At 43.0% G+C, this 18,490-nt stretch overlaps 2 protein-coding genes across 3 annotated transcripts; both read left to right on the forward strand.

Moving 5' to 3' along the window:
- The first annotated feature begins 639 nt into the window (after nucleotides 1–639).
- LOC110702126 (antiviral protein MAP-like) lies at nucleotides 640–2,943 on the forward strand. The gene is made up of 2 exons (XM_021879794.1): nucleotides 640–761; nucleotides 1,731–2,943. Exon 2 carries the CDS (start codon nucleotides 1,750–1,752, stop codon nucleotides 2,665–2,667), a length of 918 nt encoding a protein of 305 aa, XP_021735486.1. The 5' UTR covers nucleotides 640–761; nucleotides 1,731–1,749; the 3' UTR covers nucleotides 2,668–2,943.
- A 426-nt stretch (nucleotides 2,944–3,369) lies between these two features.
- LOC110702125 (putative F-box protein At3g10430) lies at nucleotides 3,370–5,351 on the forward strand. Of its 2 annotated transcripts, none has more exons than XM_021879792.1 (3): nucleotides 3,370–3,574; nucleotides 3,778–3,850; nucleotides 3,944–5,351. In XM_021879792.1, the coding sequence occupies exons 2-3, from the start codon at nucleotides 3,780–3,782 to the stop codon at nucleotides 5,118–5,120; spliced, it is 1,248 nt and encodes a 415-aa protein (XP_021735484.1). In that variant the 5' UTR covers nucleotides 3,370–3,574; nucleotides 3,778–3,779; the 3' UTR covers nucleotides 5,121–5,351. The 2 variants fall into 2 exon arrangements, with proteins under 2 accessions (XP_021735484.1, XP_021735485.1); XM_021879793.1 differs by having other exon boundaries at nucleotides 3,572–3,664.
- Nucleotides 5,352–18,490: the final 13,139 nt, after the last annotated feature.

The raw sequence follows: 18,490 nt of genomic DNA on the forward strand, positions 1-18,490 counted from the left end.
GTAGGGCATAAATGACCCAATATTAGGTTTGTGCATGTTTGTGGATAGGAATTCCCTTATCAATTTTTGTTTTTACGAATCAACTTAATAGAATCCTTCGGCTTACATAATAGCATAATGATCTCGTAATACATATCAAATGCATAGTACTCCAATAAATTAAAAATTGGATGTTTCTACAGTGGTCATTTGGAATATGACTACCTTATTATTTTAATGATAAACAATATGAGCGATTCATTTTTTCACACTACAAATTGGACACAATTAGTATTCTAATTTCAACAATGCAAATATAATTTTTGAAAATATTAATCCAACATAAAATAAATATTTTTCGAGAAACTATAAAATAAGTGTAAAAATTACATAAATAAAACTAAAAATTTGATAAATTAAAAAAATACTGATAATAATAATTTATAGCAAAAATAGATAAATATATATAATTACTTGGATAAAAATACGTTAATTATGAACTATATAATCATCAAAATATTATAGTTGTCATATTTCAAACGACCACTATATTTAAATTAAATTAACATTATCATTATGTATTGTTGTTGACACTTACTTGTACTCGTGATCCTCGTGTTTAATCATTAAGTTTCTGAATTAATAAGTTCCTTATTCCTTAGCAAGTTGATCTATTTGCCTATTTAAGAAGATTTAGCTACACATTAGACCTTGTCTTTCACTAAATTATCACACATTAGTTACCACTCATTTTCTTCATCATCCAACGCCTCAATATTTACGTAAGTTTCTTTATCCCAAATTTCCAATCATTTATGTTTAGTTTTGTGTATTTGGTTCAATTTGGAGCTAACTTTAATCATTAATAATTATGCATTGTTTTATCAGTGTATATATACTTTTAACTACGTACTATGTATACGATTATTGTGTTTTCAAAAAAAAAAATGTATACGATATTGTGTTGTTATCAACAGCTTATGCAATAATTTCGATCTTTACTTGCTTGAATAAATGATGGTGAAATTATTCAACTGTCTATCTTTTCATTTGTAGAAAACTGTTTTTTCTGGCCTAATTCTTTAATCTATATTGTATTCCGTATGCATATTTCATATTCCTGGTTTTTAATTTTGGACGGGTAATTAAAAAGTGGGTAGCTTAAAATTATTATGGCCTTTTTACATGATTTTTGAAACTTAAAATAATTCTACCGATTTGATGTTACTTGTATTAAAACTTTATGACTTGAAAATAATAATTTTTACATATTTAAGTATATATTTCCAATAATTTTTTTATTTTTTTATGAGTTGATGAACAAGTAATATGATAAAGCTAAGCCTTACATACATTACTTTTATTTAGTACCTTTTCTAAGATGGCCTGATGTTTTTCGTTAAAAAAATAAAAACTCGATCGATCTGTATGACTGCATCATCATATTTTTAATTTTTCAATTAATGTATACCATCACAATTAGTGTACATGTTATCATATTATTTTACAAGAACCAATTGGGTGTTGGTGGACACTTGAGGGAGGACCTGTGTTCGATCTCCCGCAACAACAATTGGGAGGGGATTGGAACTTAACCACCCAGAACTGATCCCCGAATTCGGATTAGAACACCAAAAAAAAAATTATTATTTTACAAGATATCATACAATCAAAGTAACATGTGGTAGCTAGGGCCTAGGGGAATTCAGTATAATTAAATTATTATAATATGCTCAGTAATTATTATACAGGTAAGGTAACAAGAAAAAAATGAAGTTGCTGGCAGCACCATTATCGGTTATTATATGGTGGTGCATGATGGTGATGATGGCGGTTGTTCCACCGTTAACAACGGCGCAAGACAGAGAAACCCTATCCTACAGCACTGTAACATTTGAACTAACAAACGGTGTTACAGGCTACTCAAGTTTTCTAACAAGATTGCGCAATCGAGTAGAAGCCCCAACTAGGGCTTGCACCTTACAATCAACTCGAAACCCCCCTTTAACAGGAGCCGAATATGTCTTAGTAGACCTCAAAATTAGTAACACGCAATGGGTGACCTTAGGAATAGATGCCAAAGATTTATATGTATGGGCTTATCAAGACAACGTCAAATACAATGGAAAGTACCGAGCCAATTTCCTTAGTGACGCTCCTCAGGCTGCTAAGGACCGCCTTTTCCCAGGATCAACTAAAAGAACCACTAGATTTGGAGGTAACTATAACAGCCTAGAGCCAGCTGCTGGTACAACTCGAAAGAACCTTGTACTAGGAATACAAAACCTAGACGGGGCCATTAGAAATGTGTACAATAAACAAGAGAGTGAACTAAACAAGGGCACGAATGAGGCTAGGTTTTTTCTTATCGCGATCCAAATGGTTCCAGAGGCAGCACGGTTCAAATTTATGGAGCAAGCAATAGTTAGGGGGGATAATTCCGATTCCTTCAAAAAGAAAATGGTGGCTTTTCAGAATGATTGGGATCCGATTTCTCAAGCTATACATAAAGCAGAAGCAGCAACACCTAAATGTGTTACTATTACACCAACTCTTATAATAAGTAACGTTGATTACCGGCAGGAGGTGAATAGAGTAGACGAAATAAAAAACGACATGGGGCTCCTCAAGTACAAGTCTAGCACCCTTAGTGTTATCGGAAGCTCGATTTTGGACGATGATATATAGTCGGAGTCTTGCAATCTGCACTTGTGTAATGTTAAAATGGCTGCCTTCCTTAGCTTATAATAACACTTCAAAATAATAATAATGCTCTAATCTTGTACATATTATGGCTTCATTAGCCAACTTTAGAGACAATTAATTAAGCATGTATCGTACCTCTACTACTCCATCCGTAGCTTCTTACGGAGTATATGAATAAATAATCATGCGTGTACTTGTATCAATGTACCAATAACCAAGATCCATGTAATGTTAAGCCTCATTGTCGTTGCCTAAAAATAATATTTCAATTAATCCTTATAAATCATTAATTCAATAATACTGATTTCAATGTCAATAGTTTTAGTTATCAAATGACAAATAATTGTTTATTTATCAGATCAATAAACATTATTTCATTCCATATTTAAAAAATGACAAGAATCATCGATGGCATAATGATATGGATTTTAGTAGACCTAACAAAAATTAACAAGGATAGATCCTAACTCTCGCATAAATTGAGTGTTTCTTGTCAAAATTAGTCAAAAATAAATAAATAAATAAATAAATAATGTGCGATTATGTGTTTGGCTTGATTCCCTCAAAAGCTCATCAACCCAATCTTTATTTGGTTAACCAAATTGCACCCCTAAAACGATCATAATCACAAGTATTGGGACTCGCAAGCGCACACAAACAAAAGATGAAAAAATATACGGAGTATATCGCAAGTTTTCGTATAATCGTACGTAAACAACTAAACAAGACAAGTACTCCATAGACACAAAAATACTATCCTTTTTTTCAGTTTGTAAAATTGACATCATACTTACTCGCCAATTATTTTGTCATTTTGATTGACTTTTATTTTCTTCTTCTTCTTCAGTCCCAGATTCAGATCCATCAATCTTTTATAACAAATACCCAGGTATTGTATCAATCTTTAACAAATTGATGTTTAATTTCATCTAATTATCATTCGTTTTCCTGCTTTGCCGTTAAACCTGGAATTTTAATTGTAAATTTTCTAACCCCGTTCATTTTCTGCTTTCAATTTCTTATTTCATACATTATATATACTAGTTAATTGGTTGTTAAAATTAACCCAATAATCTTCTTGTTTTGTTGCAGCAATGGCTCTATCTTTGCAGCGTTACACTTGGTCAGATGACAACAGCCGTTTTAATCATCTCTTGAAACAAAGGTCAAATCTTTATATCTCTTTCCTTCTAATTTAATTTATTTTTTGATGGGTGTTTTAAATTTGCTGATTATGTTTTTGGGATTAATTTTTCAGAATTAATAATGAAAAAGAGAGGTCAATGTCAATTGCAATTGAAAGGATTGGTCATTTGCCTGAAAATTTAATCATTGAGATTCTGTCAAGGTTACCTGTGAAAGATCTGTTGCAGTTTAAGAGTGTTTGCAAATCATGGCATGCTATTATTTCGAGTCCAAATTTCATATCCAAACACCTGAATAACTACTATAACAATGATGAAAGTTGGCGCCGTTGTATCCTTGTTCAATATTATGTTACCCATGCTGAACTTCAGCTGTATGAACTGTTGCTTGATGAATCTCATCGAGTTTTAGCTGATGAAGTGTTATATAGTATGCCAATGTATAGCTCGTATATTTGTGGTCCGTGTCATGGATTATATTATCTGTACCAGTACGATTCTAGTGGTCGTGCTTTGTGGAATCCGGCCATCAATGAATTTAAACCCTTGCCTAAAATAATTTGTAAGCCTGATCTTCCGTCTGAATTCACTTATGCTTCTAATGAAGTTTATGGTTTCGGGTTTGATCCTGTTAGTGGAGACTATAAGGTGGTTGTTATGAAAGGTTATTGGAGTACTAATGATGATGATGAAAGTGATGTCAAGCATCCTGTGTCAGTCCTTGTCTATTCGTTAAGGACTGATTCATGGAGGTATTGCGGAGATCTGGCTAGAGCTTATGATTTGGAAAGTAATAAATGTTACATCTATGTGAATGGATGTTGTTACTGGTTTGGATCACTTGAATATAGTTCTGAAGTGATCATTTCTTTTGATATGGCTACTGATGCGTTCAAAGAGATTGATGTTCCAGACTATGCACAACCAAGTTCTAAGTGTCTTGGAGTGTATGATGATTCTCTTGCGTTTCTGACTCTCCATGAGACAGACAAGAAGTTCGAAATTTGGATATGGAGTGAGGAGTGTTGGACCAAGAAATTTACTGTGGGACCATTGTCAGATATTCGGAGTCCTGTTGGTCATTGGAGAAATAACAGGCTCTTACTAGAATGTGTTGATGGTAAGCTGGTCTTATTGGATCCCGAAACACCACAAGAAATTAAAGATCTTGCATTTCAGAAGGAAAGGTGGTGTGAAGGAGTTTTTGCTTACATGGAAAGTCTGGTTTCGATCAAAGATAAGAACGAGGCAGGGCTGCAGCCTGAGGAAGTTGAAGCAGAAAATAACTAAGTATTGGATTCAACATACCAGTGCAAACCCAGCCTATTTTTGTCAAGTGCTTTGTTTAAAAATGAAGTGTTTTTTTTTTTCTTCTTCTAGCAAGTACTTCAGAGCTGAATAATGCCATCGATTGTTATATGGTGAAATATCTTGTAAATTAGAGATAGCTTTGATGTGTTGTCTGTAATCTGCTTATTTTGTGTATTCCAATTGATAAAATAAGAGTGCCTTATCAGCTCATCTTAGTTTGTTTTTTTATGTAAATAAACATGTTATTAATATCTCCAAAAACTAGTTATGCTGGAAATGTGTTACACAATACCAAACACAGGCTGTGCTGCTGTTGTCATCATCTTCTTCATATGTTCTTATCATTGCATATGGTACATGCTTACGGTACTAACAACAGATCCTTATTCAGTTGCAGTGGCTGTTTAATTTTAAGATATTCTTTGCAAGTCGGTTCACCGGTAAGGGCAATAACTCAACATAATGTTTATCTTACTGGTGGATGTTCAGGCGATAATAGGTTGGGACTAGTGTATCGTGGGCTTAGTCCATCTTTACTATAGTTTTTGTGTTCAGCATTGTCAACAGTTTGTCATGCATAAATACCTTCTTGCTAATTGTAAAATCAAAATCAAGAAACTAATTTGCTTTCTTTCATGCTATCAAAGCACTAGCAGCATAGTAAAGCCTTAACACCGTTTTTTTTTTTTTTTTTTTTTTTTTCTCCTCTCCAATCAGCCACAAGAAATAACTCATGGATTTTATAAACAATAGCGGCCTTTGCAGGTGCCGGGTGGCGGGTGGTGTAGGAAAATGGATCCAACATCTCCTATTACCTTGGCTATGAAGATCAACCAAGAAATTTGATAACTGATTTGTTGTTCGTTTGGAGTAGAGGGAACTTGTGTTCGTTTAAAGAAAGCTCTCCAATCCAATAGACTAGGAGTACATTTGATAAATTTCCATTAATTGGCTTGTACGCAATTAAGCCTATGGAAACTCAATAAGATTTCATCCTAATAAAATCAACTGGTGATATGACAATGAATACAAAACTTGTCAAGAAATTAACACTAAAAACCTTTTTCAAAAAGGAAAATGTTATACATAGCTCTTATGGTTACATATAAGCATTGAATATACACTAATCGTATAAAGTTAGTAAATAAAAAAAATAAACACTAATTACACTGACTTACGCGTGTTTTGGTCATAAATTCCTAATATATTTAATTCTTGTATATAACCCTTAGGGCTACGTGTATCATTACCCAAAAATTAGTTGCTTTAAGGAACCTTTTGGTGGATATTATGCCGTTAATTCCTAGTTGTGAAGTGTGATAGTCCGTACCATTTTTGACAAATTATTCCCATATACTACATATAAATTAAATTTACTTGATGCCAAACATAGATGAAACACAATACATCTCAACTATAAGGACCACGTTATCGCACAATGCATCAATATTTTGGATTCATTGCGTTGTTATTTAGCAAAAATACTGAGTATTGGCTTCATGATTGAGCAGATAAAAACAAACAAGATAAACTAAACGTTGGACATGCATTGAAAATATGTACGAGTATGATAAATTGATAATGACTTAATGGTACCAAGTGATTAGGGGATTTTTCCCCACCAGTCACCATCTGACAAGTGGACCAATCAGGTTCCGCCATGTGTCCGTCACATGGGCTAATAGGAGCCTGCCACGTGTCAAGCAATGATCCGTCCACCATGGACCAATTACGACACGACACGTGTCCTTCCCATGACACCTGGGATAACCGGTCACCTAGGCGCAGCTTCCGAGGGAAGCCCAATCAGCCCAAGGTTAACCTAAACCTAGATTGGCACGTTTCCCGAGGTTATAAATACCTCCCTTAATCCTCATTAAGGGAGATTACATGAATTACACGCTAAAAAGCAGATTACCTACATTAAACACTCTCACCTAGAGAGACCCAATCACTTTAATTTCCGCATTAATTACTCCTTAAACTAGTACTAACTTGATCGTTGGAGGCGGAGCTCCCACCACAAGGAGTCTCCGTTGTTTTGCAGGTACAGGCGTCCGGTTCCAGTCTCGGAATTGTAACTCTCCCGCAGGACATCAGAAAACCCCGAAACATTTGGCGCCATCTGTGGGGAGAGTACTTCTGAGATGGCATCCACGTTTGTACCGACTCCTAAAGAGAGGCGTCCCCTGGACGACCCTCTAGTTCAGTCGGACCACGATACTGAGAATGAATTTGAAGTTGAAGCTCACACAGCTTCAGACGGGACCCTAAGGGCCCGACGTACCCATCATACCGAAAGGAGAGAACGGGAACATCCTCTAACTGGAAGTGAGCCAGCAGGCGCACCGCCTGTTCGGCAGCAGCCGACTGATGGGTCTGCTCCCATCACAAGGAACGAACTCATGACCTTCATGAGGGACTTCAAGGGAGAAATTCAAGAGTTGATCAACAAGAAGCCGCCTGCTCTGGGCAAGGAGCAGTCGGCTAAGAAACCCTCCACTTCACAGAAGAGGAAGCCAGTTCAAGGGCGAGAGGCGACTCCTCATCCTAAATCTAGGAAGCGGGAGCCGACTGCCCTTGATTTCACAAAATACCGTTTTCCTAATCCAGGAACTAGGAAACCTGTTCGTCATATTCAGGCGGACGGGTCGAGGAAAACATACACAGACGCTCGGCTACTGCTAGAGCAGAAGAAGAGTGACCGATTGTCAGAGTCGGCCTCTACTTCAAACTTCCAAGACAGTCTGCGAAATACCTCGATGAGGCATACTCAGTCGTATCATGAGAGTCAGTCAGGCGGCACCTCCCGTCAGTCCGGCTATCATAGCGACCAGGCGGTACCAAACTTACCGTTTGTACCGCAACAACAGTATTTCTTACAGCCACCTCCGTTTGGTGGACATGCAGCAAAAAACGTCCAACCTATGGACTGACAGCTACGGTTGCTTAGACTTGGCGAACAGCCGTCGGCCTTCTCCAAGGAAATTACTGAAGCCGCTCAGCCGGCCAAAGTGAAAAATGTATTAGTAGGCGCCTATGACGGCACTACTAACCCAGAAGACCATCTGATGGCATTCACCAACCTGATGTACCTTCAAGGGTTGGATGATCCCACTTGGTGCAAGTGTTTCCCAGCGACTCTCAAAGGAATCGCACAACAATGGTTCGGCAACCTGCCGATTGGTTGTGTAAATAGCTTCAGGACGCTTGCTTACTTATTCACCTCCAACTTCGCCATGAACATCCCTGCGAAGAAGACGACTCTTGATTTAGGAACAATTCAGCAGGGCGAGAAGGAGGGGCTTCGTTCTTACATCAGGCGGTTTAACCTGATGAGAATACAGATTCAAGGGTTACCAGATGAAGTAGCCTATACTGACTTTTTCAGAGGTCTCAAAGACGGGTCGACCTGCAAATTTGATTTGGTCCGAAAGAGGGTGGCGACTCTTCAAGAGGCCTTGATTGAAGCGGAAGCCTATATACAGGCGACTGATCTTTGTAGTACGGGAAAACAGTCGGATGGGAAAAGGTTCGACAAAAGAGAAGGACGACAGAAACAGTCGTCAAACAAAGACGAGAAGAGAAAAGATGTCTGGGCGGCTGATTCCTCTAAACAGCTGGCCCAGAAAAAGAAAAAAGAATTCAAACCATACTCCCCAAAGTATGCGTTTAACAAGGATAGCCAATTTATCCTAAAGGAAATCAAGGGACGAATCTCAATTGAGAAGCCGGTCCCCATGAAGGGTTCTGCAAACAATCGGAACCAAGAAAAATTCTGTGCTTATCATGAAGATGTTGGTCATCACACCAATGAATGCATCAGTCTCATGCGGTATCTGGACCGCCTGGCTGAGCAAGGTGATCTTGACACTTATGTCAAGAAATCTACGGGGAACACTTCCTCAAAAAAGCAGTCGGCCAAAAAGAATCAAAAGGCCGACAGCTCCGATACAGATGATGCAGTCGTCTACACCATTGCAGGCGGCTTCTCAGGAGGCGGCCCCACTATTAGGGGCAACAAAGACAATATCAGACGGTTAGATGTAAATTCCGTTCAACAAGAACGGCCCTCCAAATATTCATTTCCTGAGATTGTCATCACTGAAGAAGATCTAGGAGGGGTAAGAGGGCCGCATGACGACCCTATCGTTATTTAATGTAAAGTGGCCAATCAGAGAGTTGGCCGAATCCTCATAGATACCGGAAGCTCCTTAGATCTCATCAGTAGAAAATGTCTGTCGAAACTAAAATATCAGACTGATTGCATACATCCGGCATTCCACCCTTTAGTAGGGTTTGGAGGAGGAGTCGTCCACCCAGTGGGACGAGTGGATTTACCCATCCGCCTGGGCGAAAAAGGGGAAGGACGACACATGGTAGTCCGGTTCCTGGTAGTAAAAGAACTCTCGGCCTACAACATGATTCTAGGACGACCAACCCTGAATAATTCCAAGGCTGTTATTATCCCATCTCTTATGTTGCTCAAGTTTGAGAGGGATAATGGAACAGTCGGGTCCCTAAGGGGAGATCAGAGGATGGCCCGAGAGTGCTATCTCTCGGATGTCAAGCCCACTGTTATGGCCACTAGGTCGAGTGGTGGAAAAATAGACCTTGACAATGTCAAGGAGAGTGCGCCTGTTCAAGAAGCAGGCGACAAGAAGAGAAAGGCATCCCAGACAGGGGCCGCAAGAAAAGACAGAAAATAACAATCATTGGCAGAGGAGCAGTCGGATGAATTCCGCCCTCAGCCGGCTGGTGAGCATACGGACCTGATCTTAGACGACTCGCGTCCTGACCGAATAGTCAAAGTTGGGACGGCTGCTCTGAGAGTCTTGGGTGACGACTTTCACAAACTATTGAAAGAATACAAGGACATCTTTGCATTCGAAGTCCATGAAATGCCAAGCATTAGTCCTGATCTGGCGGTACATAAACTGGCCGTGGATCCGAAAAAGAAGCCGGTACGGCAGAAGAAGCGGAACCATGGCGAAGAAAGAAGTCAGGCGCCAGCTGCCGAAGTTAAAAAATTACTTGACGCAGGGTTCATTCGGCAATGTAACTTCCCAGACTGGGTTGCAAATGTGGTGCTTGTTAAAAAGCCGAATGGCACCTGGCGAATGTGTGTAGACTACACAGACTTAAACAAGGCGTGCCCCAAAGACAGTTACCCTCTGCCTAAAATTGATAACTTGGTCGACTCAACAGCCGGCCATGCTTTGATGAGCTTTATGGACGCCTACTCTGGTTTCCATAAAATTCCTTTATGGAAGAAAGATCAGGAGAAGACGGCCTTCGTCACTGATCAGGGGTTATACTGTTACACGGTCATGCCGTTTGGTCTTAAGAATGCCCCGACCACTTTCCAGTGAATGATAAACACTGTGTTCTTTGATCAAATTGGGAGAAATGTCGAGGCATATATTGATGATATGATTGTCAAGACTAAACTTCAGAAAGATCATCTGTCGGACCTCCGAGAAACTTTTGCCACACTCAGGCGGCACCATGTCATGCTCAATCCCAAGAAATGTGTATTTGGAGTTGAGTCTGGGAAATTTCTCGGATTCCTTATCAATCAGAGAGGAATAGAGGCAAACCCTGAGAAGGTGCAGGCGGTCATTGACATGCAGTCGCCTCGTACCATCCGAGAGGTTTAGAAGTTAACAGGTTGTCTGGCGGCCTTGGGAAGATTTCTAACCCGATCAGGCGACAAATGCCTATACTTTTTCCAGGCAATTAAGAAAAAGGCAAGGTTTGAATGGGGGCCGGATGCTGAGGCGGCCTTCCAGAAATTGAAAGTTCACTTGCATTCCTTGCCGAGGCTGGTCAGCCCTTTGCCCAAAGAAGTACTCTACATGTACCTGGCCGTCTCTGATCATGCGTTAAGTGCTGTTCTCCTTGCTGAAAGAGACGGATGTCAGCTCCCGGTCTACTTTGTCAGTCACGTACTAAAAAATGTCGAGTTGAGGTATCCCTTAGTGGAGAAGTTTGGTCTTGCACTCTTCATGGCTGTTAAAAAATTGAAGCCCTACTTTTTGGCACATGCAGTCGTCGTGTATACAGACCAACCTATCAAGCGGCCACTGACCATCATGGAGTCGTCAGGCCGAATGATCAAATGGGCCATAGAAATTCAGAGCCTCGAAGTTACTTTCGAGCCTAGAAAAGCAGTGAAGGGGCAAGCCTTTGCTGACTTTATTGTTGAGATGACTCGTCCTCCGGACTCTCATGTTACAGACCAAGTCTGGAAGGTATATGTGGACGGAAGCTCTACTTCAAATGGTTGTGGAGCAGGCGTCATATGTCAGTCGCCAGAGGGCGACAGGTACGAGTATGCTCTACGCTTCAGTTTTCAGGCCTCAAACAATGAGGCAGAATATGAAGCTTTACTAGCCGGAATCCGCATGTGCAAGGCGGCAGGGGCAAGAAAAATAGACGCCTGTTCCGATTCACAATTGATAGTGAGTCAGTACAATGGCGAATACGAAGCAACCCATCCGGCCATGATCAAGTATTTACAGGCGGTTCGACAAGCAGTCGGCTCCCTTGAGGATTTCCATCTGATCCAAGTGCCGAGATCAGAAAACAACCAGGCGGATGCACTTTCAAAATTAGCATCATCCACCTCCTGTGATACTCCTCGAACTGTTTTTTGGGAAGTAATGGAGAAGAGAAGCATCGAGGAAGACCCTATTGGAATCCTAGACAGAAGCTCAACCTGGATGGATCCAATCAGGGCATATGTGACAAATGGTACCCTGCCGGATGATCATCAACAAGCGGCAGGACTGAAAAAACGAGCAACCAGTTTTGAAATAATAAAGGGAGAACTTCAAAAAAGGGGGTACCTTTAACCCTTCTTAAAGTGTGTTACTCCAGAAAAGGGACGAGAGATACTAGACGATCTTCACTCTGGTTACTGTGCTTCCCATATAGGCGGTAGGACGCTTGCTCAACGGGCAAGACGGCAGGGCTACTTTTGGCCTACTTTAGAAGCAGATGCGATGGAGATGGTGAAAAAATGTGACAAGTGCCAAAGGTTTGGCAAACTAATTCACAGTCCGGCTACTGACCTCACTACCATTCATAGCCCACTACCGTTTGCTAAGTGGGGCATGGATATTCTGGGTCCATATACGCCTGCTACAGGCGGAAGGAGGTACATACTTGTTGCCGTCGACTACTTCACTAAATGGGTAGAGGCGGAGGCTGTAAAGGGAATCAAGACGAAGGATGTAATTTCATTCATTTGGAAAAATGTCATCACTCGGTTCGGGGTTCCCATGTCTATGGTTTTTGATAATGGTCCCCAATTTGAGACGCCTGTTCTCAAAAGCTGATTGGGTGACCAAGGAATTGCACACTACTTTGCATCTGTCGGTCGTCCACAAGCAAACGGCCAGGTAGAAGCCTTCAATAAAATCATCTCAGACGGTCTCAAGAAAAAGATTGAACGAGCAGGCGGCCTATGGGCGGATGAATTACCACATGTTCTCAGGGCCATTAGGACGACTGAAAAAGGGGCGACTGGAGAAACTCCATTCCTCCTAACTTATGGTGCGGAAGCTGTTCTTCCAATAGAACACTACGAGCCGACTCTTCGAGTAATGCTATATGACGAAGAGGCAAACTTGGAAGCCATGCGCCTGGCATTAGACTCACTTCCTGAAAGGAGGGGCAATGCTGTCTTGCGCCATGAAATTTACCGCCTGAGAATGACTAGATCATACAACAAAAAAGTACACAGGCGTCCACTCAAAGTGGGGGACTTTGTACTTAGAAAAATGGAAGCAGTTGGTAGGGCTAATGAGTCTGGCAAACTAACTCCCAACTGGAAAGGACCCTACCGAATCTGTGAAGAGGTCAGGGACGGTACCTACCGTCTGGGAACACCAGACGGACAACCGTTGCCTCGAACTTGGAATGTAGATAATCTTAAGAAATATTTCTTTTGAATGAAATAGTCAAGGGCTACTTAATAAAAGTTTGCATACTTAATATTCAATTTTGTACTAAGAGGGGCACGCCTACTAACAAACAATCGGCTACTCTCCATGTTTAAATTTTTATTCTTACTTAAGAGGGGCAGGCCGCCTATACATTTACAGTCGGCTACTCTCCATTAAGTATTTTACTCTCTTCAGAGGGGCATGCCGTCTGTACCTTTACAGTCGGCTACTCTCCATTGAGTATTTTACTCTTCAGAGGGGCATGCCGTCTGTACCTTTACAGTCGGCTACTCTCCATTGAGTATTTTACTCTATCTTCAGAGGGGCATGCCGTCTGTACCTTTACAGTCGGCTACTCTCCATTGAGTATTTTACTCTATCTTCAGAGGGGCATGCCGTCTGTACCTTTACAGTCGGCTACTCTCCATTGAGTATTTTACTCTATCTTCAGAGGGGCATGCCGTCTGTACCTTTACAGTCGGCTACTCTCCATTGAATATTTTACTCTCACCATAGGGGCATGCCGTCTGGACATATAGACGGCTACTCTCCATAAAAGAGGGCCGACTGGTTCCAAACACACGGCCACCCCCCTTATACTTAACTAAAAATGATCAGGGCCTGGCTGACCCTGTGCCTAACAAGCGGCTACCCTCCTTTTACTTAGCACCTACGTTCACCAAGAACTAACCAAGGCCACAGGCCGAATGATCAGACCAGGCGCCAAGCCAACTGATCCAATCTTCAAAACTAATACGACTTGTCCCAACATCATAGCAGGCGTCCGGCGGCATCCCTCTGGATGAAATTCGTCGCAGAGAGCAGCTCCCTTTTGGGTGGAACATTGCTCTATAAACTAATTACACGGCACCTATACGACTGCCCCCAAGGGCAACCACGTAGCCGTTTTTGAGACAAGGATAACTCTATCACTAACCAAACCAGTGGTAGCAGTTGACATCTGAGTTAGATGACCGCCTGTATTACTTGGGATAAATGCAGGGGGTACCTCTTGAGTTAATAGCCAACAAACATTGGCGAATCAAAAGGATCAGCCGGTCTCCGCCGCCTGGTACCTTTACTACTCAAGCAGGAGTGACGGCGACTGAGTAACTCCAAAGTTAACTCATAGTCACTCTCTCAAACTTAGTATGGAGCCTAAAAGGTATGAGTCGTCCGCCTGTTTTTAGCAAACAGGGGCTCTCAACCACTACTCCTGCTAGGTTAACAACCTATGAGTTAAAAGCCAACGAACATTGGCGAATAAAGGGGAACAACTGATTCCAACCGCTTGATACCTCTACTACTCAGTTACTTGGCGACTAGGAACAATCATGTTTACTTGGTCAAACCACTTTCCTACTTGGTTAATTTTACAAATGACAGGACCGCCTGCCTAAAGGGGATCCAGTCTTTAAAATGGTTCGAATACCGATTGGATAAATGGCCGACTGATCGTCTATCCTGGAAACAGACAACCAGTCGTCCAGGGGCATAGGCGGCGTGACTAACTATTCGTACCTGTCTGCAACTATCGGCCATGTAAAACAGTCGGTATAGTGTACAATTGGATATCAGAATATTCAATACTTGAACAAATTTGAAGCAAAACTAAAATATTCATTAAAAAGAAGTCGGTCATTAAAGACCGGCAAAATATTCAGAGCCCAGGCCCCCTGGCCGGGTAAATACAAAACAAACGGCACGCAGGCCGTGGAAAGAAGACATAAAGCTTAAGAAGGGGGCAGATCTTCAATATTAGCAGCTGCTGCCTGGTCAGCACTCTTCTTGCTGGACTCGGATTCAGCTGCATCCTTCTTTGATGCATTACCCCCAAGCGGCACAAGCGCCACTACCGGCTGCTCCTCCTCCTCCAACGCGTCCTCCAACGCCTCTTCCTCAGCAGCCGCCAGGATCTCTTGATTAAATCTATCAGAACACTGGCGGTACGTTTTTTTTCCCATGAGGCAAAGTCGGCATTAGGGAAGAGGCGGCCCCAAGTCATGCGCTGGATTTGAGCAGAGTCTTCCATCATCTCCCGGATCAGCTCTTTCTTTTCTTGCTCGGCCTTTTCTGAGAGCTCCTGAGTAAGACTCTTCTCCTGGGTCACCAGGCGTACCTTTACGCTCGCCAAGGATTTCTCCAAGGTTTCGTATGAGGACATCTTTTGGCGAAGAGGTTTCAGCTCGGCCTTGAGGTTGTTGATGGTCGCCTCCAGCTCGCTATTCCTCTTTTGGGCCGCCTCTAACTGAGCCCGGATAGCGGCGGTAGCCTGCGCCTGATAATAAAGAATATCAATGGTCAGAACTTCATTTTGGGCAATTTGAAACATTGCCTTATCACAATCAGAGGCGGCCATAGCTTTTGCAGCCTTTACCTCTTTGTTATTCCGGTCAAGCGGCTTGCGAAGGCCGTTCACTCGGAGCAGGGCCTAAGTAAAAAGGGGAACAGACGTCAGTTTCCAAACAAAAAGAAAACAGGCGTCCTGGAAATCAAATACTCAAAAAATATGCTAAGTATACCTCAGCAAGGACCCCTGCAATCCCGTTTAGGTCAAGGGTGCCGACACCCCTGACCGCCTCCCTTTCAGCTGGAGGAACGACCTTGATCATAGACTTGGCCACCTCGACCAAATCAGGCTCCTGAGGGCCGGCTGCATCAAGCATAAACAAACGGATTAGACCTAGTAAAAAAGGGAGCAAGTCTAAAATTTACAAGGACAACTTCATACTTCTAGGCGGCCCAGCTGGAGTTTTAGAAGAAGTGGCCGGCTGTTTCTCAGCCGCCGCATGTTTCCTGGCAGAACCAGGAGAGCTCGCAACAGTCGTCCTCCGGGCTTTGGGGTCCGGTTGTTGGGAAGAAGAAGCTCTTGGAGCGCCCGTCTAAAAAAGAAGAAGTCAGTATATGCATAAACACAACTCCAAAAAGAGGGTGAAAGGTTCGAAGCCCACCAAGGGTGCCCCCTTGTTGGGGGAGTCGGTTGAAGACTGTTGCATGATGGAGGCCCGCAACATGGCCGCCGCAGTCTTGGAGGCGGTAATTTTGCTCATGGCGTCCGCTGCAAAAACAAATAGCAAAGTTAATAAAAGTCATAACAAGAAATGCATGGAACAGCAGAGTATTCGACAGGCCGGCTACCTCTTGAGCACCGACTGCTGAGGCCACAGGCGGCCTAAAAGTACTCGTCGTAGAGCCATTTGAAGCTCGGGACGCAGTGCAGGGGTACTTGCTCTCGTACCCCTGAAGTAGAGTTCACCTTCGACTCTACTTTGAAGAGTCCTTTATCTAGGATCTCTTTCTTAGCCTTGGGGGGAACAGGCGGCATGCTGCGGCCGCCTGCAAGAAGGGGCGGATTCCTGTTCCACCTGTTGAAGCGCTTGTTCAGCTCTGTGTCTGAACTCTCAATGATGAGGAAGGTGCTCCGCCAGTCCTTCCATTTGTTTGCTTTACCTCTCGTCATGAGGTAGCCCCTGTGGCTCGTCAATTGATACCAGCCGGTACCGCCTGCCTTAGGGGTCCGGCTGAGGTAGTTCATGTGGGCGAAAGCCTCGAAGTTCGGCTCCACCCCGTGCAGTTCGCACCCGGCCACATAGCCGAGTACGTTGACCCAGGAGTTCGGGGCTAACTGTCATAACCCCAACTCATACCCATCCAAGATCCGCTGAACAGCCGGATGTAGTGGGAAGCGCAGCCCAGCCTTGATGGCCTCCTCGTAGCAACCAAAGCAGGCGCTATCATAACTGGTACCAGCCGGCCAGACGACTGTGTCTTCTGGATCCGGCACGAACACTAAAAAGCCGGGGCCCATTGTGTGGTTTGCGATAAAGCTCTCCACTTTCTCTTGCATGGCTGTGATCTGGCCCCGAGGTACCGTGCAGTAGTAGGGGGTATTTTGCTCTCGGTGAGAGGCGGATGGCTCCGCCCAATCGTCCCCCTTCTCAACTGCGTGAGAAAGCCTCGCCTCTTGCAGGCGACTGTTTTTCTCTTCTGTGTCCAGAGAAGCATGGCCAGAAGAGCTAGACTCGGAATCGTCCTCTGACGAGTCCGAAGAGGACGACTCTTCCCCTCTCCCGGAGGGGCCCGCCTCCTCTCCTTTAAAAGGAGCAGGAGAGAATGAAGAATTGTCAACTGTAAAATGGGAGGGGGTCACTTTGACTCCTCCCTCAGAACTGCCGGCTTTCAAGCCGCTTTGTTTCACCTCCACATCTGGCGCCTGGTCAGATGTTTCACTAATCGGCACCCTGTGGGAGGAGCCGTCTGAGTTTGAGATCCTGACAGTCTTTTTTGTCCTGGCCATCATGCTCTGCATAGACACAGATACAGTCGGACTTTGTATAAAGGGCAAAGATGGGTCCAGAAAAGGGCAGGCGGCACTCCTAGTCCTAGATTCAGCCGTCCCCGGTGACCGGCTGATCACTAACCTATGTCGTGACGTGTGCTTCTGTGGTGCCATTTCAAAAAAGAATAAAGTAAAGAGAAAATTAAGAGTAAGAGAACCGACGGTTACCTGAACGAGTGACGATTGATGAAGTTCTGAAAATCCTTTGCAGTCGGCTTGTCAGAGCAGGCGGTAGGCAGAAAGGGTCCAAAATGTCAGAGCAAGTTCAGGGGTCCGAATGTTCTCTCACAAAGTTTTCAAGTGTGAAAATGACCGAAGTCAACACTCCTTTATATAGGCGAAGTGAGAAGGCGAAGGGTCACTTCCAGAATTCAAAATTTTGGCGGGAGAATCTCTCGGCCTCTCGCCGAGTGACACCTGTAGCAGGCCGTCGCCTGTTACAGGGCGATACTTGTCACAGGTAACACGTGACCAGTCACGTGCCACCTGTGAGGGGCAAATGATTAGGGGATTTTTCCCCACCAGTCACCATCTGACAAGTGGACCAATCAGGTTCCGCCATGTGTCCGTCACATGGGCTAATAGGAGCCTGCCACGTGTCAAGCAATGATCCGTCCACCATGGACCAATTACGACACGACACGTGTCCTTCCCATGACACCTGGGATAACCGGTCACCTAGGCGCAGCTTCCGAGGGAAGCCCAATCAGCCCAAGGTTAACCTAAACCTAGATTGGCACGTTTCCCGAGGTTATAAATACCTCCCTTAATCCTCATTAAGGGAGATTACATGAATTACACGCTAAAAAGCAGATTACCTACATTAAACACTCTCACCTAGAGAGACCCAATCACTTTAATTTCCGCATTAATTACTCCTTAAACTAGTACTAACTTGATCGTTGGAGGCGGAGCTCCCACCACAAGGAGTCTCCGTTGTTTTGCAGGTACAGGCGTCCGGTTCCAGTCTCGGAATTATAACTCTCCCGCAGGACATCAGAAAACCCCGAAATACCAAGTATATTGTATTTATTGCTCGTTCTTAGACAAACAAAAAG

Source organism: Chenopodium quinoa, unplaced genomic scaffold, assembly GCF_001683475.1.
Source record: "Chenopodium quinoa cultivar QQ74 unplaced genomic scaffold, ASM168347v1, whole genome shotgun sequence".
In the NCBI taxonomy this organism is placed as follows: domain Eukaryota; kingdom Viridiplantae; phylum Streptophyta; class Magnoliopsida; order Caryophyllales; family Amaranthaceae; genus Chenopodium; species Chenopodium quinoa.